The following is a 23,720-nucleotide window of genomic DNA, read 5'->3' on the forward strand; positions in this document are numbered from 1 at the left end:
TGATGGCAGATTCAGGCCACTATTTATTTCTTTTCTAATGTCAACTATAAAAATGCACAGAAGCATTACACCCAGATTGCTAATAACAAAATAAGGATTAGAATTTATTTTAATGTCAGAATATAGCAGAAAGGCTGAAGGAACCATAAAATACCTGTCACAAGCTGTGCTATGCTGGCTGCTCCAGTAAGAGAAAAAGAGTAAAGGAGGTAACCAGCCCCTTTTGGATATGATTTACTCAAGCACTAGAACTATGAACACCCAAAGTCTACAATGCACTGCTGTGTTTCTATCATGAGTTCTGGTAACATGAACACCTCACTCAAGCTTCCCTCTTGGGGTGAACCTCTGGTTCCACCAAAGACAATGGAAATGTTGCTATTGACTTCAGTGGGATCAGGATTACATCATTATGGTTTATGTTGGCACTATAATTGACAAAAATATATCCTTACAGCCTGCTCTGCAGTCCTTACAATGAGAGCATTGCCTGCATTAGGACTGCAGGGTGGAACCTACACATTAAATGTTTGGGTATGCTTTATTCCTGGTTATACATTTTGGGCCAAAGCCAGCTCCTACAAAACTCCCATTGAGTTAATACAGAACAGGATCTAGTCCAGTGTATGTAACACAATCACAGTTTACTTTAAAGGACTTACTGCTATAATAAAGCAGTAAATGGTTTGTTGAAAATCCACAACACAGAGATTTCACAATGACTGAAAACATTTCTGTTGGAACATACCTTTCAAAGCTGCCGCATATCTCCTTGTTCCTGGGACAGCCGCTGGGAGGAGTCACTCTCTTCTCCATTGCCCTCAGGATTTTAGTGAGTATTGCTTTGGTTTATTTCAAGAGAAGCTATTGAAAAACAACACAAAGTGCCTCACAAGACACTACAGATAGAGAAAAATCTGGGTAACAAAATATATGTGTGTGAATTAAAAAAAAAAGAAAGAAAAATATAGGTGAGGTATTTTTCCTTTTAATTTCTTCCATGATTAATTCCTCCAGCTGTTTTTTCTTTGCAGAGTCTGTGACTTGCCATTTATATTCCATCCCTGTGCTTGGAAATTGCTCTCCATGAGGTGAAAGGTGAAGAAGAAGAAAAAAAAGGAAAAGAAAAAAAGCCTCACGGAGTGAGGAGCAGATGAAAAGGTGGGGGAGGAGGCGATCTCTAACGAGTGCAAAGGTGTCCAGAGGAAGGATGGAAATGTGTTCCACAATGTCATGGTCTTCTTCGGAGCTGCTTGTGTTTGCAAGCTGCTAAAGGTGAGTGATAGCAGGAGTGCGCGAGGTGGGGTAACAAATATTCCACGCGCTACAGTAAGTGCAAAATCTCACATTGCAGAAGCCATCAAACCAAGGGTTTCATTGTCATCTCAAACAATCCATCCCACAGTGGTTTTTCTAGAAACAGTTCTAGTATCAAGTAGATGTCCATTGCTTTTTTGTTTTTTGAAATTTTTTTATTTAAAAAGTCTTTTTTCTAATAATATATAGAATATATAAATAATAATAATAATAATTAAAAACATTATTTGGGTTGGGTTTCTGTTCTCCAACCCATCTGTATTTTTTGTGGTTTGCTGATATATATTAAAAGATGAGAAAATCAACTCTGCTCATTATTAAAAAAAATATTAAGTCCACATTTCAGGTTTCCAGAAAGAAAGGGGGAGGGGAAGGGAAACAAATTAAGATGAAAAAATAAAAAGTTAATCAAAACTTTCTGTCTCTTCGAAGTAGTTGTCTATAGTTTTATTTGTTTGTGCTTTCAGTGTACACACCCAAAGGGGAAAAAAGGGATCTAAATTTTTTTTTAAGTAGTAATAATAATCATAGCAGTAAAAAGGACAGAAAATCGCTCAAAGAGTTTCTGTGTCTGTTTAGTTTTTTGAGCAGCCACCCTTTTTATCTGTAGAGGGAGAGCTGCTACCAGGGTCGCCTCCTCGGCTCGAAAGAGGCTCTTCTGCATCATCCTCATCAAAGCCGTGAAAGGTCGAGGTGTCGCTTTCCGATGTGGAACCGAACAAGTCCTCCGTAGTGCGTGCTGGCGCTGCTTCCTCCTTCCTGCCTTCTCTTCCCAAATGAGCTGACATGTATGATGAATATATCAGCACATGGGTTAAGCAACAGGCATCATCATTATTTTTTTACTCATCATCATTATCAAACAGTGCAGACTATCAACCTGGTAGGTGTGTGTGGGTGTGTGCCCACAAATCAACAACAACATAAGACAGTAGAGTAGCAGTAAGAAAAAATAAAGGGGTTGGTTTCTCTTTTAAAGAAAAAGAAATCTATAACAACACAGATGCCCGTAGCTATGGCAGCGAAAGGGTTAATGTTGTTTTCCTCTCTTCAGGAGACATTAAAAATATTCTCTCTTAATTACTTTGATCAGTTTTAGAAGATTTTTAGACCACATAAATAATTAGAAGCTGTTAGCTTTGAGCACAATGATTGGCATCAATTGTCATGAATTTACTGCTGTAGAATAACAGTCTACTAGGTATTTCATAAGTATTGCAATGGGATAGGATTTTATTTTTATTCTCATCCCTGTCTCTTCCTGTCCCTGCCCTAAAGTGATTCCTCTGGAGACAAAGTGAAAAACATTTTAAAGACTAAATATTCATTAAATTAATATATTCTATTTTAGAACTTTTATGGAGTCTCTTTTGAAACCCAAAAATGAATATACACCATCCAGCAGCTAGACCCGCCAGAATAAAGAATGATCTGCTTCAGGGGACATTACAAAGGTTAAAAGTCTTTCAGACCATTTTTTCCATATGGAGAAAGACATCCTCAGCATAGACCATCAGGAGCAACAACAGCAACAACAACATTTAAAAAGAGAAGTTAAATACTGAAATCTGTAAAACTGAACTTTTTTTTCTGAATCAAATGAGATATGTAATTTGTGGTACAGAAGGCAGAATGCCGCTTGAAGAAATGCAGGAAAAGATACGTCCCTTGAGCCCTGGAAAAATGAAAGCATCATGTTTGGCAGGGGAGGTTTGTCATGTTATTCAGAAGCCCTAACTAACATAATGTTACACCAATTGCTTGGCCCCATAAGCTGAAGAAAGCAGCTCTGTTGCAATTATACTGTATTTCCTCGGAAATGGACATAAAATCAAATCCTGTACCCCACAAGGAAATGAATATAATAAAAGAATTGGTAAGTAAAAGAATCACTTCATAGGGATGGGACTTGAATAACTGAACACTGGGAAGAAACAAAAGAACACTCAGGGCCTCTCCTCCATTTATCTTTCATCACCAAGAAAAGTAAAGATGGCAGCCACCAGTCATGAATATTATAGCTTAAAAATCGATGTGTAGTTGCACCTTAGCCATTCTCATCACACATCTATCACAAAGTTGGAGAACTTTTATAAATGAATCAGGTAGATGAGAATTTGTAAAAAATGTTTAATGGACTTGTTTTTGGGGGCTTGTCCATAGATAGGATACAACAGCTACATGAGGCCTACTTTGCAATACAATGAGGAGCCAACAAACTAGTGTATCTATGTCATGTTCTGAAGATAAATATGAAATGACTGTAACAAACAGCTGTGTGACAGAACATTTGGATCCCTGTCATTGTGCAAGATTGGGGCAATGTCAACATGAGCTGGGCTGGGAAATAACACCCAAGACAAAAGGGAAAATGTGAGTCATTTTCCAGTGTGGCAGTGTAGCCAATGTGAGCTCCTTCTCCTTTATTATGAAGCAAACACAAAAGCACAAAAAGACTCATGTTAGCATCTGCAGAACACTCATAGCAAAGTTCCTGAGAAGACCAAGAGTTGTCATTGGTCCACTGATGACTAATTATTATCAACTCAAGATATCTTCAAAGGTCAGAACAACTGTAGAGGACATTTGTCATTTAGGTCCCAGACCTACTCCCATTTAATTTGATGGGAATTTTGCTATTAATTTAAATGAAAGCATGAGCAGGCTGTTATTTCAGTACCACAACACTCTACATGATATTTCAGCAATTATACAACAGTTTCCAGTGAATAAAATGGAGAAGCAGCAGCAATTTTGAAGGTTTCAAATTTCAAGGTTTCTTTTGTTTTAAGATTTATAATCCCTGGCCTTCCCCTCCCCCCACCAAAAAATAATCACAACAATTGGGAAATTTGAATTGGAGCTGGAATATGCTGTTGTTAGAGACCCCATTCCACCCCTCTCCCCCCAGCTAAAAATAACAGCTCAGCTGGGACAAAACAAAAACAAAAAAACAGCCGACAACCCAGAAATAAAGACAGCTCAGGATGGAAAAAGATGCAACTGCCTAAATTTAAAAAGAGACAGAGGAAGAAAACAGACAAATAAAAATCTCTTTAAACAAAATTAATGATAGTCATCTTGTAAGAGGATAATTCTTGACAGCTACTGCCATTCCTACCCTATAATTTCCCCTCTCTTTCTTTTTTGGATGAAGAAATGCATGAAATGTGTAATCAATGAAAATGCTCGTCATGCAACTTTCATAAATCTTGAACGTAATTTACATTCGTAATTACGGCATTTGAAGACAGAGCCCATCCTTTAACATTGTCATAGGATTTTCTCCCTCCATTTAAATAACTATGAGTACTTATGCTCGCAGCAGCAAATAAATACAATATAGCATTAGATAGATACATAGATAGATAGATAGATAGATAGATAGATAGATAATCATAACATTCCCTTCTTAGCCCCTTAGCTTAAAAATGTGAATCCAGCAATGTATTCTAGAACAAGTAAACTTTACAACCATCCTTCCCCACAAAAACAAACAATAAGTAAACTACCTCAAAACATCAGAAAGAGCAAAAAGGGAATCACACTAATTTGTTCATCTTAGAAAGTTGCAAGGAGGAGTCACCTACCCGAGCGCCCACAGTCTGAGCATGACACAAGTTCTTCTGGACGTCCACTTTTTTTGTTCAAACTGGAACCTCCCAGGCAGAAGTCACAGTAGTTGTTGGGAATGATGGCCCCATCTGGTCCTTTCTGGGCTGCAGGCAGGTTAGAAATCATATTTACTTAAAGAGCACACGGTATGTGCATTTCCCCCTTCTCCTCTTGGCTGTGACATTAATTTGATGACTTTATAGACAATAGCCTTCCCCAAATATTTTCAAGTAGGGTGACAAGTGAATTGCACAAATTACTTCCATTTTAAATACATTACATACCAAGGTACAGAGCTCTGAGGCTCTCCTGAACATCCGGTACAAACAGACAAGTCTGATATGCAGGGTCCTGCTCTCCCTTAACATTTGGAGCGGTTTTGTTGATATTGAGCAACCCTAAGTGTTTTACCAGCATTTTTTAAAGAAGCATTGTCAGCTTAAACATCCTGTTTCTTTCCCTAAAATGTTTTATCTACTATTGTTTGATTTTTATAAATAACTCTTAGGATTTCTGGAACAGAAAGAAATTGGAGGGGAGAAAGAATTCTCTCTTTTTTTAACTTGTTTACTTTCTGTCTTTGGCAGCACTTTGCATACAGTAAATTTCACCATTTCCTCGTGTAATCAGTTAGATCCTGATCCTGCACTGGGAACTTCTAGCAAGGTGAATCCCTGTGTCCATACAGAATTGCAAATCAATAGGGTCTGCTAATGGACGCAGAGGCAAAATCAGAGCCTTAGTCAGTATTCCCTGGCATTCGTCTTTCACACAACAACCGGGGAAGAGAAATAAAATATGAAAATTGTAAACCACAAAACATGACAATGAGATTGAGGGGCAGGTGTAGTACCTGAAACTCTTTTAACTCACTTTTTGAAACTGACTGCATTTCATCTTGATGGTGTCAAGTGGATTGAATACTTGCAAACATCCACAATCATAGTCACGTGCCTATAGTCTGAACTCCTCTATCAGTGCTGATCAAGTTGGCAAGAGCAAATGGGACAAATGCCCATTTTTGCCAAAAAAGTCGGGACTGCCAGGACCATGCTTAAAAAAGGGACCGTCCTGGCCAAAATGGGATGTATGGTGTCACGCTGGTTAGATTGGGGGCAGGGGGGAAGGGGGGGCGTTTAGTATATGGTTTAACATCAGTATGTCAAAATCATAATAATTCATGTGAGATATGCCATGTCAGGTACTGTTAGAAAGGCTATGATGTGCTAAGTAAGATGATGATGTTTATGTTCATGTGTTATATGTGAGATGGAAGTTATGGATATGTTTGATATATCAGCATTTCAAATTGTGCTGTCTGGGTAATGACTCAGACAGGATGGCTGCAAAACAACAGCCTGCTTAATGTCCCATTAAGACATTCCCAGGTGCAAGAGGCCCAGGGGAGAAGTCAGGGATATACCTGATAAGTCACCAGGACTTGCCCATGTGACTCTGGATTACTTGCCCATGTGAGTCTGGACTCCATTTTGGTTCCTGTGAAATTCCACAGGCAGCATACCTGATGAGGCACCAAGACTGGCCCATGTGACTCTGGACTCCACTTTACTTACTGTAAAACTCCACAAACAGCATGGCCAGGGTCAGGAGGTATATAAGGCAGAAGCCTGGGGAATCCATTTTGTCTTTTGTTCCTGTTCAGCTACAGACACATACCTACCTCTGGATCAATTCATCTGCAACTGAACCGAAGGACTAAGACCCATCCAGATACTGGATGTATGCCAGAGGAACTGTACAAGCCGGGATGGGTCTGCCGCCCACTGCCTGAGCGAGAGTTGGATCATCTGTTAGGATAGGTTGTAGATCTTATGATCTCCATCTCTCACTCAGGCAGTGGGCGGCAGACCCATTCTGGCTTACAGACAGCCCCCCAACCTGAAACAAATACTCACCAGAAACCATACACCATACAAGAAGAACACTAACCCAGGAACCTATTCCTGCAACAAACCCCGTTGCCAGCTCTGTCCACACATCGACTCTAGTGACACCATCACAGGTCCTAACCACATCAGCCACACCATAAGAAGCTCATTCACCTGCACATCTACTAATGTAATATATGCCATCATGTGCCAGCAATGCCCCTCTGCCATGTACATTGGCCAAACCGGACTTTCACTACGCAAAAGAATAAATGGACACAAATCAGACATAAAAAATGGTAACATCCATAAACCAGTCGGAGAGCATTTCAATCTCCCAGGACACTCTGTAGCTGACTTGAAAGTTGCCATACTTCTACAAAAAACCTTCAAAAACAGACTTCCGTGAGAAACTGCAGAGCTGGAACTCATATGCAAACTTGATACATTCAAACTGAGTTTAAACAGAGACTTGGAGTGGCTATCTCACTACCGAAGGTAAATTACTTTGCTCACCCATTCTCACCTCCTACGCAATGGTCGTCATTAGGTCTTAAGTACCGGACTCCACCTCCCCCATTGTTCTTAATGCACCTGGATATCTATAAGATGCCTCTGTGTTACCTATTTTCTGTATTACTGCATCTGAAGAAAAGAGCTGAAGTCTCTTGAAAGCTTATGCCTGCAAATATTAAATTTGTTAGTCTTTAAAGTGCCACAGAACTCTCATTGTTTTAACTTAGTTTTAAGAGAGAGCTCTGGACAAGTGCAATTGAATGAGGGTTGCTTGCAATGGTAGGGGGCAATGCTCAGTAGCCAGGGGCTCACTTCCAGTTTATGTCTTATTTTTCTAAAGCTCATGCTTCAGGATTCCAACTGATCATTGACGGGGCTAGGAAGGGACTTTTGCCCCAGTGTATTCTGTGAGGTTTTTTTTAGTTCCTTTCTCTGAAGCATCAAGGATGGCCAGGGTGGGCCAGGGCTCTGAGGTGGCACCAAGCATTCTCTCTCTCTCTTGGTTGCTTGGCTGGCTGGTTCTTAATCACATGCTCAAGATCTAACTGAATGCCATAAGTGGATTGGGAAGGAATTTCCCTCAGATCAGATTGGCAGTGACCTTGGAGAGTTTCACCTTCCTCCGCAGCATATGGATGCGGGTCACTTGCAGAGATTATCTGGGCATATCTCATTTAATCATTTCCATGCCATTACAGGGGCCTGCAGCATTGGTACACCTCAGTCCCTCCTATTTTCTCCTTGTGGCACATCATAGTCCAAAATCCTGTGGGTCTCATTTACTTTTCTCTCATTTCCATTGTTGGGTTCAGTGTGTGGGTGGCTGGGTGATGCTGTTGGCCTGTGATATACAGAAGGTTGGACTACATGATCTACAGAACTTCTTTGGTCTTAAATTCTATGACTCCTGGTGTCACATGAATATCTGAGCTTTCATTTAAAAAAAAAAAAGTTTCTAGCCCCCATGGTTGCAGAGAATTTTTGTCTCAAAATAATTCAAAATTAGAAAATTTTCAGGTGTACTTGAAAACATGAACCCTAAGGGCTCATAAACCAGAAGACAAGTAAAAAGAACTCCACAGTTATTTTTAAAAATCTCATGGATTTTATGCCAATCTCAATTTTTTGAGGCTTGACACGTGATTTTTAAATACTTGGGGTTGGCAACACTGCTAAAAGGAAGAGGTCTGATTCTCCATTGTCTTGCACCACACTGCAGTCATAAGAACATAAGAATATAAGAACAGCCATACTGGGGAAGACCAATGGTCCATCTAGCCCAGTATCCTTTCTTCCAATGGTGTCCAATGCCAGGTACCAGTTCTTTATATTTGTGCAACTTGAGTGATAATTGGGTGTAAAACACTACCATGTCGTGAGTGGAGAATTCTGATTTGGTAATGTTTTGCACCCACTTTGCATGATGGCCATACAAGTTGCAAGGTAGTGGAGAATCAGGACAGACGTATTTGTTTTAGGTTGGGGTTTTTGGTGTTTGCTACTTTAAATGAATACAGCAAATTGATTACAATTAGATGAAGGTCATTCAGAAGGCATTTTCTTACCCTCTTCATTCCTGCTCTATCCTCATCACCCCCTTCCTGTCCCTTTTCTTTCCATTTAGCTTATCTTCTCCTAAGTTAACGCACCCACAAAAATAAACAAATACATAAATGGAACTAACACTCCATTTGCTGCCATCACAAAGTTCACTCTGCCTATGTGTTCTACCCCTTCCCCACTCTGTGTCTGTCTTGTCTATTTACACTGTAAGCTCTATAGGGCAAGGACCATCTAACGTTCTGTCTTTATACAGCGCATGGCACAGGGGGACCTCATTCTTGTTTGGCCCTTAGGCACTACAGTAATAAATGGATAATAATAAACTTCACAGCAAGGTGGTTCCAACTATTGCCCTACTCACTTTCAACTTGATCCAAAACTCACAAAAATCAAGAGGAGTCTTTCTACTGAATTCAAAGGGCTTTGAATCAGGCCCTTTGCTTCCACTTGAGGCCAAAAATTCAAGTGCACAATGAATACCTAGAGAAACATATCCTGAAACAGGCCCATATTTTGCAATGGAGAAAAATAATGGATTTTTCTTGGGAAACATTACAAGATTCTTTGTCTCAGACTTAGGCCCAGATTTCCCCTTCTATACCTGTTCCCCACCGTTCACATCTATGCTCAGCATTTGGCTGTTGGTTCAATTCAAAGCTAGCCAATAACCCATCCTGTGTATTTCAAGTCTTCCCTTGGAGAACTAGATAATACTTAATCTGAACCTATAGGGTAAGTGCCACCGTGCTTCTCTCACTCTCTTTGCCCCCTACTGCTGACAGATCTCATCCCTCTGCAGGTCTGACATGTTTCCATAGCAACCAAAATCCTAGGCTCTGGCTGCCTCTGGTCTTGCCACCTGTTATTACTTCATCTCTCAAGTAAAAGGAATTGTAGCATGTCCCCTTATTTTGCTGTTCAAAATGCATTTGCGGAGAATAGATGGACTCAAGAAACAAGAAATTAAAATAAAAAAATACATCAATGGGGGCTCGAGGGAGCAGCTGTTAGAAGATATACCTCAGGAAAAGCCACGCTCTAATAGAACAAGAGATGGATTCCCAGCTGGAGCTGCACCCACTTCCACCTGGCTTATTCCCAGTTTTTAATGAGAAACGGAGAAATTCATGGGGGTGGGTTGCAAAGGGAATGACTCATTGCACAGACCTGCCAGTTTTTGAGTGTAGGGCAGAACTCTGGATTAGAATAACACAAGGTAGATGACATAATCTGTGGGTGTAGTGAAGGACAGGCCAAGTGGAGCTCAAATAAATTTAAGTTCATTTCCCCCACCTTCCGTGTCTCTCTTTCACATACACACACACTTATATGTTGCTCTCTCCTATAAATTATTCTTACAACTTTTTCATGGCAACTCAGGGGAGGAAAAATGCAAATCAAACAAAAGGAGAGGAAATGGCCAGATTCTTTGCCATGCAACTCTGAGAAGGAGGTTGCACCATCCAAAGAGACGGTACAATCTGCACACTGCCAGAACTGGCAACTCTCATAACAGTATTTTGGCCCCTGCTAGAATCAGTATCATGATGATGCAAGAAGTTTCAGCCTTCATGTGATTTCTAGCCCTGCTCAATAGCTCTGATTGGCTGGTTTTCCCCAAGAGGTGGAATAGTGGGAAAGGCAGCCAATCAGAGTTTCTGCAGGAGGTAGATAAGGCTCTCCCACCCTCCCCTTTGAGCCAAGAAGAGCTTGTGGGTAGGACAGAGAGCCTCTGATACCATTTTCACAGCAACTGATAAGAGGCTGGGGAATATAATGAATTGATGAGCTGGGGGTGGGCAGGTGTGGGGCTGGGAGGACACATTCATTAGCTGGATTTTTTGGGGTTGGGGAGAAGGCATTAGCTCTCTGCACCATCAGGCAACACATTATACAAATTTGAGCAATTTGATCTCAGCTGAATCTTCTAGCTAGAGTTCCGGCAGCAAGGGGTCCAAAATCATGTGATTCTCTGTAAATCTGTCAGAGTTGGCAACATAGTAATTGTCCAACACACAGTGGGGATGGAGAGGGGGAGTTCAAAAATTAGAAGACAGACCAAAAACCATTATATAAAAAATCTTATGATTTCTGGGCCAATCTCAGGATTCGGAGGGATGTGACTTATACGATTTTGAACTTTTGGGGTTGACAATACAGCACTCCCATCACACCAGGAAATTTAGGAAGGGATTGAGCTATCTGAGGCACAATCCATCCTGGAGCTCACACTGGGGCAGTGCAGCTCTGCACGCACACACTCAGAATGGGCTAGTACTTTATGGGCACACATTGGTCCCTCCTATATGTAGAGCACTTTGAGGATGGAAATTGCACCCATGAAGCATGTGTGAACTCATGTTACCTAATTTCAAGCCCAGTCAAACACTGAAGGCTTTCTAGGGTTGTATTCTGCTTTGGAGAAAGGAGTAGAGAGGTGAGAGAGAGAAAGGGTAATAAAAAAATTAATATGTGAATTATACCATACATTTCCATGCCCAGCCATTTAAGTTGTAGAACTACTGAAAAGGGAAAGGTCTCAAGAAGATTCTGTATAATGGGGAAAATATTTTTTTTTCATCCTCCCCCACTCATAGTGACTGAACAGGTTTTCCTCAAACTTCCCCACAACATTCAGGCATGGAAAACGTAAGCCCAAAAGGTAAATATTTGAGAAACTTACAATTAACTAAAAACAGAGGGTACAAATGGAAACTGTTATGCAACCTTAACGACAGCATCTACTTCTGCTATAATTCTAAAGGCACCCTCAACCTTCTTTTTAAAATGACATTTAGGTTCATTCCTTTATAAAAACCAACAAAGGAAAAGAAAGAAAAGTGGGAATAAACTAATGAGATATCTAATCAGAATTTATGCAGCTGTTCACCGAAAAGGCACCTGCTGCACAGTTTTCTGTAGGAAGGTGGGTGGTGGAGCATTCCTGCACTGAAATGGAGCTCCTACATCTCCCCAGTGAGAAACAGCACTCAGGCAGAGAAAGGGAGGCCTGATGTAGCTTTTCAAATTGATGCTGCTTGTGGAGAGGAACAAACAGTTTGTCTCCAACCGAGGGGCCGGCTCTTGTCATTTATTCATCTCCAGCCCCCTGCCTGGATGGAAATAAAAATGTTTCAGAGAAGACTGTGTGGGGGAGCTGGAGGACAGCTTGGAAGCACAGTGAGGTTAGTGCATTAATTTTTTATCTTTGAAGACTGGGTATCTAATTATGCTTAGAATACACAAATGGCATCGACTGATCTCTCTACTAGAGATTTGTCCACATCACAATATCTGCCATAGAAATGGGCAAAAATTGGCAGATGCCCTGAACTGGTACAGCCGGTGGTTTTAGAGGTCAAATCTGTATGTTAGTTGAGCTGTGCAAGTGCTCTGGACTGCAGCAGCATTAGCAGAGCATGTGGCAAATCCGGAAGGGTACTGGCAGAGGTATCTGGGTGCATGAAGTCTGAACAGCATCTGTTCACACTATGAGTGACTTTAGCCAGTGCTATGAGAACCTAATTTTTCTGAACACCAGAAGTTATCCAAATGTTTAAGTTTTAAAAAGCAAAATGCCACTTAAACCTCTGTCTAGTTAGATTCAATCCCCTTTAAAAGGAGGTTTGCATCTTACAGACAGGCACACATCTTCCTATTCCTTTGGGAATGAAATGAGTTTTACAATACCACATTCATTCAAACATATATTTAAATACACTGATATCAAATTAATAAAAATCCCACTTTAGAAATCTTTCAAAGTCTGCAATCACCAGCTATCCCAAATCATCCTATAACTTTAGAAGGAGACGCGACACACATTGCAACATGTGTTCAGTGGCAGATTCATGGATTCACCCTGGGCTCACAGCTCACATCCTGCCAATGCCAAATTGTGAGGGATAAAGACAGCAGAAGAGGAGGCTTGAGGTGATGTGGAACCATTTCATTCTATTGTTGGAATTCAGGTTTGTTTGGCTTTTAAACTATTTTCTGTAACTTCTTTTCATGATTTCAAACTTGGCTAACAAGTATTTGCAACGCTAGATAGTATTACAATAACAAATCTGTATGGGACTAAGGCTGGTTTGGTTCTTGAGGAAGAGACATCCCTCCCATATCAAGGGAGTGAGCAGAGACATGAGTAAAGTAGCTAATGCTGCTGATCACAGCCTGTATTAAAAAGCATAGGCTCCATTGTTTCAGGGAAAATGGGAGGTCAGAGAAAGTGATCTGGGAAAGGCTGAACTATACATCAGTGAGTCAGACAACAAAAGGCTGAAATGTAAATAAACTAAACCCTCCACAACAGTGATGAGGAAAGTGAGAGGTTCAGGGGAAATGGAACATCCCACCTGGGCTGGTTATTGTTCAGTGATACAGACCCATCGGAAGCCAGACAGTTTAAATTAGGATGCTCCTATATAAATCTTTTTTTCAGTCCCTGGAAAATATATGTAGCCATCCAAGATGGCTTGCGGGTGATTGAGGGGGTGGGGACAGAGGAGGATTGAGAAAGAGATGAGAGACTATCAGCTGTTGAGCTGGCACCAGTCAGAGGATCAATAACTGACTCTGGCAGGGGCTCTGCTCCAGAGAGTTTCCTTCTGCATCAGCAGGGCTGTTTTTACTGCAGGTACTGCTACCCACAGTGACTGCACAGGAGACTTGGGAGTGGTAGAGAGAATAAAATGGCAAAAAGTTCATACTATAGCAGCCTGCCTGAACCTTGCTGTCCCAGACCCCACCACCCAGAGCATTGCAAATTCCAAATGGCTGCTTTGGATTTGCTTTGCCTTTTCTAAATTGGACTGCTTGTATTTTTTTGCCACAGTGCTAAGGAAATAATCAGTGCCTGCTGTTTACTGTACTTCTGGCCCTTTTCTTCCATAGGTTGCAGATTAGCTGTTTGGATTAACATCTCCTCCTCCCCCCACAAGCCCACACATAGAGGATTTTTGAATCCCAGACCCTGTGACACTGCAGACCTGTCAAATCTAATTCATAACACATGCCCAGCAGTACTTAGGGGAAAGGAAGGATCTGATGCTCTGGCTCCCTACCATCCCCATGTACAAAGGGACCTCTTAATGACTGTATACTAGCAACGTGGACAATTAGCATTCACATGGAAGATGGATGGCAGCATAAATTAAATATTGCCAAGTGAAAGAGGGAATAGGCGAGAGCTGAGCTCAAGGCAGCAAACAAACAAACAAAAAAAATGGAAATAAACAGCCAGTCCAGAGAGTCACCTCCCAGCTCACCGTGACATCCCCCATCAGGAATTTCCTGGCATTTTTACCTGGTTTCTGTCCACAGCCTCAGTGGCCACTGATTCTTGAGCAGAGAGAAATTCCATTCAAGGATCTGGATCTCAAAGTGACTTTCAAATGCAAAGGGCATGCCTGTGGCATTAAGTTACTCTCTGTATTGGGGGCTGCACACCAGCCACCTCTGCCAGAGGCATCACACCTGCCTCAGGCACAATGCCTGCAAGAGCTGAGGGGAAACACAAGCCTGAGTGGCTCCTGCTGCACTCTTGTTCAGAGAGCAGAGTGTGCCCCCCTCCACAATGGCCCAGGTTTGCTGGCTGATGTGGAATGAAGAAGGTGCATCATCCCACCCTTCCCAGCTTCTTTTGTGGAGTTTGGTGCCACTCATAGTGCTAACCTCTCCCAGTCCCTGCACCTCAAAAGCACAAGAACTGAGCTTGCACCTGGCCCCTGTGCCAAGCAGAATGGTGAGGGACAGTGCCCTTCTCTGTTTGCCTATCTGTGCAGGACTCAGATCAACACTAATTAATTAAGCCTCACAATCCCCCTGTCAGGTAGATAAATATCGTAGACCCTATTTCAGACACAGAAAACTAATCTAGAGACAGCAAACAAAATAAACAAAAATCCCTCTCCTATAGCTTACTATGGGATAGTAGTCAGATGGTGATGTTCTAAAACAGTGGTTCCCAACCTGGCCCAAGGGGTCTTTCAAAGTGGCCCACGGCTCCCCTCCCGCTGGCTGAAGAAGGGAGCCACTGCCTAAGGACTCAGGCAGAGCGTGTTGCCGTGGGGCTACAAGACCAGTGCAGGCTCCTCACTACAGCCAAGGGGATGGGAAATCAGTGCTTCCCTCCCCCTGGCTGTTGCAGGGAGCACAGCAAAGCGCTTCGCCTGGGTCCCTAGGTGCTGAGGTCCCTGCTGGAGCCAGAGGGAGGGGAGCACTGATCTCCCACCCCCCTGCCAGCAGAAGGGAGCCACTGCCTAGGGATCCAGTTGGAGCGCATGTCACTACAGGACATGTTCGATTTCCCTGCTGCAGCCAGGGGGACAGGAGATCAGCAAAGAGGCTGCTTCTTTGCCAAACTCCCTCCGTCTGGCTGCAGTGGGACGGTGGGGTGGCGCTGCTGGTGAAGCAGCCAGGACTTACCATGCTTCAGAAGGGGCAGGACTCTAAAAATCAGTGCCTTCCAGTTTGGCCTGCTAAGCACCGCAACTTAGCTGCCAGGCCATGTGCTTCAGTGTGTAGTGACAGTCACTCATCTACACTAGTACTTTGTCTGTGAGTGTGTGACATACTGTGAGTAGTTTGTAGGTGTAAAATAGTGAATGTAAAAATGAGCACAGTAGCAACAAAATGTTTACTTTAAATATGTAGTGATTTGTAGTCCTTAATGGTGTATATGTCAATATATTTTTCATGAGTTGATAGACTGGTGGCCCCTCAGAGTTGTAAAAATGATATTTGTGGCCCTCGAGCAAAAAAGGTTGGGAACCACTGTTCTAAAGCCTGCCAGAACAGTAATTCCATAGAGTAATGGGCAGTTCAAGTTTATCAACAACTCAACAAGTCAAAATTGCTTCTAGACAAGTCAAAACATCTTACTAAACATATTAAAAATTAAAAGGTGGAGTGGAAAAGTAATAGAAATCTAAGGATTGCCAAACGGGATCAGAGCAACAATGGCAAGTAGTAGATGAGACAATTATGGATTATCCTGCTTAAGGGGGAAATGTCTTCTGATATCCAAGTTTATTTCTTTTATTCCTGAAATAAGTATAAAGAATTTGCCCACTATTTTATTCTGATAAGCCTTTTATTCTGTTGTCAATAAATAGTAAATAACAATAACAACTTTGAACTAAAATGGTATTTTCCATCTAAGGACCTGAAAATACTTTACAAAAATCAATTAATTTAACCATATGATATTTCTCAGAGGGAGGCAATTATTAACAGGGAAACTGAGGCAGAGGAGGGCTAAGCAACACAATGGCAGTAATAAAATATGGATCTCCTGACTCCCAATCCTGTGCCTTAAATAGGACAGGCAGGTTAAAAAGGACTGTCCTGTGCCAGCAAACACACGATCTTCCCCCTACTTTGGTGCTAGGATTCCCAGAGCACAGCCCTTCTGTCCTGTTCTTTCTTATGCCATCAGATCTGTGCATATAATTTTCTAGTCCTTAGACCTTTCCAGATTAATATTTAGAAAGTGGTGTTTGGGGATGAGTGATCATGGTGCATTTGTTGCAAATTTTATACCATAAAACTGAGAACTGAATAAATATCTTTTCTCAAAAGAAAATAGCAAAGAGAATGCACTGACATGGATTGTGCATTTTCTTGATCTCCATGCTAACCACTGAGCAGCAGTTTGATGATGGGTAGGTGAGGCTCCCCTCCCTTTCTCCTCTCTCCTTGCCATCTCCTCCCCACAGGAGCAGTGATGGAAGAGTGACTTGCTGCAGAGTTAATGCTGAGTTTGAACTGAATTCTTGACTAGCTGAGCTCAGCCCCAGGGCAGGCTGAAGTTGATTAGCTCCACTAAATATCCAGGTTCCACTCATTCACAAAGAAGAACAATCATAGCAGCTGCTGAAATGCACAGATAAATGTGGAAGTAACATCCATGAAAAAGAGACTGAATGGGGGACAAAAGGAAACACTACTCACGTTTATGATTTTCATTTCGGTGGACAGGCGGGGAGTGGGTCTCCTGCTCTTGGGCTTCATCCCCCTCTTCACTGGCTAGGTGAGTGTGAGCGTAATGGTAGCTCAGTCCAGGTCTGTTCTTATAACGTTTGCCACAGACTGAGTGGGAAAGAAACATGAGGGAAGGGAGAAGAAAATGGACTATCAGTACTTTCAGCAACAGTGAGAACGGCCTTTAATATATTCCCCACTAACATCAACATACATACATCTTGTTGTTATTTGAAATTTTGCAAATATAATGCTGATGAAAGATGACAGACAGAGAGCCTTAATGACTGATGTCCTCTATACAGGTACGGCACACGCAAGCTTCCCTCATACTACACCAGCGTTGTTTCCTGTCCCTGGCTTGGATGGAGCACCTCTAAGATTGAGTGGATTGTTCAGTCTCCATGGCCCATTCCGTCTTTGACCTGTCTGCTAATAGGGCCAACAAGATTGTATGTCAGACTAAATTAAATGCTAGTTATTGTGTTATTGTTTTGTGATATGATGGACTCTTTACCAGTGGGAATTGGAGTGAGACTAAGGAGCATTGTTTTCATGATTATTGATCTATGGGGGAAGGAACCAATATTACTAACAGCAAGAAAGAGAAAAAAAATCTTTAAAAAATTTTCTTTCCACATTTAAATCCAGACACAAAAGTTAGGAATCACCTATTGCTTCTGGTTCACAGACCATTCTATGGTGATTCACCTATCCTCTACCCAGGTAAGCCTCACACTGAATATTCCAGTAAATAATATCTGTTGTGTGATGGAGAATCGCCCATTAAACTTTGCATGAGCTTATTTGGTCATCAAGTTAACAGATCTTAATAACACACTCATGAGGGTACCTTATGCTTCCATAACACTCTACAATGGGTCAAGCTTTATCACAAGGCTCATAGTAGCTATACGTTAAACTTTTTAATAGGAATTTATTTTTATTCAGGTAAAAATGACAACTGTTAGCTCTCTTCATCTTCAACGCACTTTATAAAATGTCACCTAATTCATCTTCAAAGCAATTTTATAAGCTAAATATTATTATTATTATTATTATATTATTAATATATATATATTATATAATAAAATAATAATAATATATATATATATTATATATATAATATATAATATATATTATTATTATTACAGTTTTACAGATTGGATAATTGAGTCACAGAAGTTAAGGCACAGATCCTGCAAACTCTTACTATCAGACCCAGTACTTACTGCTCTGAGTAGTCCACTCACCCCAGGAATTACCCATGGTAGTAAATACTATGCACAAGACTGTTTGCAGGACTAAGCCCTAAATAACACGCCTGAGGCCTGAGAGGGAGATGGTGTCAGCAGTGGGAATAGAATCCAGCAGTTTGTGGCTCTCCATTCTGTTCTCAGGATCAATGCTCCATCTGAGCTACTCTGATGGTCTGATTCTGAAAATGCCTCATAACAATGTGATTTGTGTGACTGTAATACACAGTGCCATTTCTAGACAACTTTATTTCACTATGGCAGGTTGTGCTAAGCAGGGCCAAACATGGTACTGCAGGCACTCCCTGCCATAGTCCACTGGTTGTGGCCCTAAGCCTGGCATCACTCTATACACAGCACACTAAAAATAACAAACTCAAACTCTGGCAGTCTGCATCTTTAAATAAACAAACAAAACTCCAAGTCAAATGCCTATCTGCAGTGCTTGAGGGCAAAGCCCTGGGCTAGCATGAGAAGCTTGCACCTCCTCTTTTCCAGTCTTCCCTGCACTGCCCAGAGAAGAAGCAGGCAAGCCTTCTTAACTGGCCTGATGACTCTTTATTGGTCAGTATCTCCTCCTGGCCCTTCTAGGCTCTGGAAGACTATCTTGTTGGTAACCCAATCTGAGTAGATTTTCTTGAGCAGAGGGTGTCAGGAATCCAATGCCTCCAGCAGGGGCAGAGAAAGCTTGATAGATCCCATCACATTCACCTTTCCCACATGCAAGAGTCCTAAAATGTTCTAATGCTCAGCAAAAAAGCTCATAAAGCACTTGTTCATTTATACTGAGGTAACCCAGTTTCACTATTAAACTTTTCTGCTACTCCTCACAAAAAGCCAATGAATGATCCACATTCAGGAAGAGATTATATGAAATTGTAGACTATAAATTGGTGAGGTAACATTTTAATCTCAGCCTGTTCTAACTAATTTGTAAACTCCCTCAAGGAAAGTACCTTGTCTTATGTATTTGTAAAGCATGCTTATCTCTGGCATGATATGAATAAGAATAACTGAATCATAATGATAACCATTCTTGTCCTACTTTTCTCCATTTAGTATGGTTAAATAACATATGTATAACATTTATATTGCTTTTGTGTAAATAAAATGAATATATAAAAAACATTAAAAAGTTAAAGAAATGCCTTGATATGGGCAGGAAACACACAGCCCAGGCAGCAGCAGTGCAATCTTCCACCATACTTAGCCAGAAAACATGCCTCAGGAAGTCCCATCTCCCAAAGTGAGAGAGGAATTCAGTCCGTACCACACATCTAGGCCATGCCCTCTTTGCTGAGAGCTCCAACAAGGGGATCAAGTGTGAGGGTGTATTACCCAAGAGACCAGAATTTTTAGTCTTTAATAGAAGGTAGTAACATTCTGAATAATTTTACACAAAAGAGAGGGCATTAACTTGGGTCAGAGTCCCATTAGCATAGTGCAAGTCTCATTAACTTTAGTGGTAATTGTGCCCATGGAACTGAAAGAACTATCAGGCACCAAATGAATAAAACACGTTAGATTTAAGGCACAATGGCGTGAAAGAAGGTTAAAATGTTAACACTCAAATTCCCAGGAGACTGGCTGGGTCAGGAGTAGTGATAAAGTGATATGATCTCTCTTGCCTCTAGGTCACCAGGTCCAATCTAGCCCTGTTTGGGAGTTACCAAAAGACACTAATATATCTCAGCTCAGTTGCTTGGTGCCTAATGAAAGAATACTGTGCATATTTCTTGCTGGGACTGTTAAATCTTATGTTGAGGCAGAGATTCACTTTCCACTGTAAACTCCAATTTTACCCCTTGATCCTCAAATTAAAAATAAGATCCTTTCCTCTTCAAATTTTGTAGGTGTCCTCTCTGGTCAGCAGAAAACATTATGGTCATATCTGAGGGGAATTAGACAAGCTGTTTCTAAGACATGAGAGTCAAAAAAATAGGTTGTGTTTTGTTGTTTCCCTCCCTCCCTTTTTTGTCTATCTCAAAAAGGGTTTGTTCTAGAAACTTCAAATTAAGTGTAATAGAAAGATCTTGGCAAGACCTAATACACCGGATCAACTCTTGGAAGGATAGAAGGCATGCTTAATGTATTCACTATCCAATTGGAATATTGGAACAGCCCATCAATCCTGGTCGGTTTTTTTAGAGGGTGCCATGTGACTGATGGGAGACCTAAGCTTTTATTTTTAAAAAGTAAGTCTGTATCCCTTTTCCTTGGGGAAATAGACTCCAAAATGTAACCTGATTACTAGGAAGCTTTGTTACAATTATTTTTTTTTAAAGGAAAAATTCAAAGCCATATCCAAGCATTTTCATATCACGTTTTTAATACATCACTTGCAGCCTGTATTCATAAACTCGTCTAATCTCAATAAAATAAGTTGAGATGGAGAGGTGGGGGAAAGTTAAGTAGAAACTACCAAACTCTAGGAAGATCTGAGTAAAGTCCACTTTTGTTTTGAATCTCTGTGACTCTTCTTTTATTGCCCAGATCCCATGGCCATTGGTGCACTATAAAAATCAGACAGAAATACAGAGAGTCTCCTCCAAATTTAAGTTTTTCCACAGCAACAGACCACAGACTTCCTAAAACCCTGATGAAGGGAAGATGAAGGGAAGATGGAAAGATGGCAATTATACACTCATTATATCAGTACAGACTTTTTCCAAATTAAGATGCCAACAAGCTTCTTAAAACACGCCCTTAATATAAAAACAACACTTCTTACAATGAAGAAGCAGGTACATAGGGGTGCAGTTAAGGCTATTTGGATGCCTTAAGTGTATATATCCAAACTTTAAAATGACTGGGCTGCTTTTAAGTGTAATCTTAACTTTGAATTTCCCCTCTGTGTGTGTGTGTTTTAATAAACTAGACTGTTCTTAGGTATATGTCCTTTAAGAAATTTCTTTTAGGTCCTTTAAGAAATGCAATTTTGATCTTCCATCTTTCAATGTCAACCAGATATTTTTTGACTGCATTTCAGAAGAGGAAAGAACTCCCACCCAGATCTTCCTTCATCACATAGAACATGGGACACACTGGTGATACAAAAATGATCAGGCTGGCAAACAGCAAGAATTCACAACCCTTAGCATTTTACACAAACAAGACAAATATAAAACACTTATTGTTATATGGCTTATAATACAAAGTATGATTTTAAAAGATAAAGCCCTCTGGTATTACAACTCTTATTACATACCCTGGAAAACACAGATGGAGATATGTTCACAGTAGATTACTTGATTGTTAAATTGATGTATCCTGCACTATCCCATTTATGTGTATGTGTGTGAAAAGGAAGTTTTAAAAAATAATGACACTATTCTTGAGAGCTACATATACATTCACAAACTTCACTACAATATTTTAACTTAAGTGTTTCTGTCAGTTATTTGCTGAGCACAGCCTAAGACTGTACTAAATACTGCAACTGGCCCTTCTTTTCTGTAGCAATCCTTATGATGGGGACAAAGGGATTTCCAAGGATAGCATCAGGCAGGGGCATTCCTTGTGGATTCATTGTGGGGTTGGAGGATCTCAGAGGATCTACAGGTTTTTGAGGCTGAACCCATAGCTTTTTCTTGATGGCCAAACCTTTCCAGCCCTCACACTCATACATTGTCCTGAAAGATTTGCAAGGAAACTGCACCTGTTGAAAATCCTGGAATTTCCAGGCTCTGTGCAAGTTAATATTTTGTAGGAGAGAAGGGGGTCCTACATTTTTATCCAGACAAAACAATCACCACCTTCCCTAGGAGGATTCTGGAATAAAAACTAACTCAGAACTTTAGGATTTGGATGATAGATTGCAATCTCACCAAATTCCGCCTAATCTTTTATTTTCCATATTTTATTAATCTCACATATCGCTGTGTTCAGAGACAGTTTCTATAAATCAGTAAATACCTATTGCTTATATAATGTTTTCCATATTCAAAGGGATTTTCAAAAATTAAATAATTAATCTTCCCCATGTTCCTGTGTGGTAAGTGTTATCCTTTTATATAGATGAGGAAACAGAATTACAAAGAAGGGTTAAGAGACTTGCCAAAGTCACACAGTGATCCTTTGTTAGAACCTGGATTAGAACTCATGAGTTCTTGATTTCCAGGCCTGTGCTCAGAACACAGCTCTCACATTCTCTTAATTGCCCAGACTGCCATCAGAACCTGATCTTACAACACAGATAAAACTATACGTTGGCTGTTCTGCTCAGCTGGCATGCATCTCCCACTTAAGGGAAGAATGTGCACTTTACAAACTTCACTGTGTATCTCTGCACTCCATTAACAGCCTTGGGGGTTTTTTTTCCCACTTTCCTCCTGGATGGACACATTAGTCTAGCAATTGACAGATTTTCTCGTTTCCTAACACTGAGACATGTCCTCCCTTTTTGACATGGACTTTAATCAGACAACCAAACCCATGGAAGTCAGTGGGGATTTTGAAAGATTTGGCCAAATATGCACTTTGGTCCATCCCGCACGTAAGTGGTATGTTTTGCATCCAGTCAGCTGCAAACCATAGAGTTCCACGTTGTGGGAAAACTGGTGAGTGCAAGCTACATGATGAAGCAGTGCAAATCAAATACCACACAAAATCAAGAGGGAACTCTTACTAAGAATCATTCTCCACCAAATGCTCTTCTATGATTTATCTTAATTTGCTTCCCATTTTTAAACATGAAATTAACATTTTACACAATTATTTTATGGGGAAACAAGCCCTATTTAGAGACACTTTAGTCACATACACAGGGAGCCTCACAAAACCAGGTTCTATTCCCAAGTCTGTCACTGACAAGTATTGGGACCTCAGACAAGACACTTCACCTCTCTGTGTGTCTTCCTGTGAGTAAAATGGGGATAATAATACTTCTCCTTATTTTAAAAAGTGCTTTGAGGTCTATGGCTCAAAAGCTATTGATTGGCTGCACTACTCTCATTTTGAGACTGTTACACATGTGATCCTTGGCAGGCAGTGAGCTGTGTTCTAGCCAACACTACGCATACACTTTCTGAAATCTGTCACCAGTATGAGACAGAAGAAAATCATCCTTGTGTCAGTTGAAACAGGAAATTGGGGGAGGGGTATGTGTGCTTCATTCTCACCACACCTTCCCCCATACATTGTCTTCTTTTTGCTTCTGTTTTGATTCCTTTCAAACTGCTGTTTTTTCTTCTGAACTGGAGGGAATGTCAAATGCTAACGCCTAAATTAACCACTGACAGGGAGCCATTTTGTGAAGCAATCCCCACCTTACATTCTCCACACACAAAAAATCCAACCCTGTTTTGCATTGGTTCTGAAATATAGTTTCCATTGTTACAACCGTCATAACCAGAATCTGGAACTTGGAGATGTCTTTAAAGTTTTACAGGTTGTATTTTGATCTTCATTGGTAGAAAAGCATTAGGTTTTCTTCTTGCTGATCAAGCATGTCATGTTGCAAATCTAGTCAATCATGATGGCAAATTGGTAATTCATTTCCCACTGGATTTCCAAACATATAACGAATGGTTCTGTTTGGGCTGACCAACTGGATGTGCTCTGGTACCTACCTACTGTG

The 23,720-nt window shown here is 40.8% G+C and overlaps 1 protein-coding gene across 1 annotated transcript in view; it reads right to left on the bottom strand.

Annotated features, from left to right (window-relative positions):
- The window catches only part of DPF3 (double PHD fingers 3), a 105,446-nt gene that overhangs the window by 29,158 nt on the left and 52,568 nt on the right, over nucleotides 1-23,720 (bottom strand). Inside the window, exons 7-8 of the mRNA XM_067558113.1 lie at nucleotides 16,857-16,994; nucleotides 4,908-5,036 (exon numbers count right to left, since the gene is read on the bottom strand). Coding sequence (XP_067414214.1) covers nucleotides 4,908-5,036; nucleotides 16,857-16,994 — 267 coding nt within the window. The remainder of the gene's footprint in view (nucleotides 1-4,907; nucleotides 5,037-16,856; nucleotides 16,995-23,720) is intronic.

This window comes from Emydura macquarii, unplaced genomic scaffold (assembly GCF_026122565.2).
Source record: "Emydura macquarii macquarii isolate MOO-44397 ecotype Brisbane River unplaced genomic scaffold, CSIRO-AGI_Emac_v2 contig_1876, whole genome shotgun sequence".
NCBI classification, from domain to species: Eukaryota; Metazoa; Chordata; order Testudines; family Chelidae; genus Emydura; species Emydura macquarii.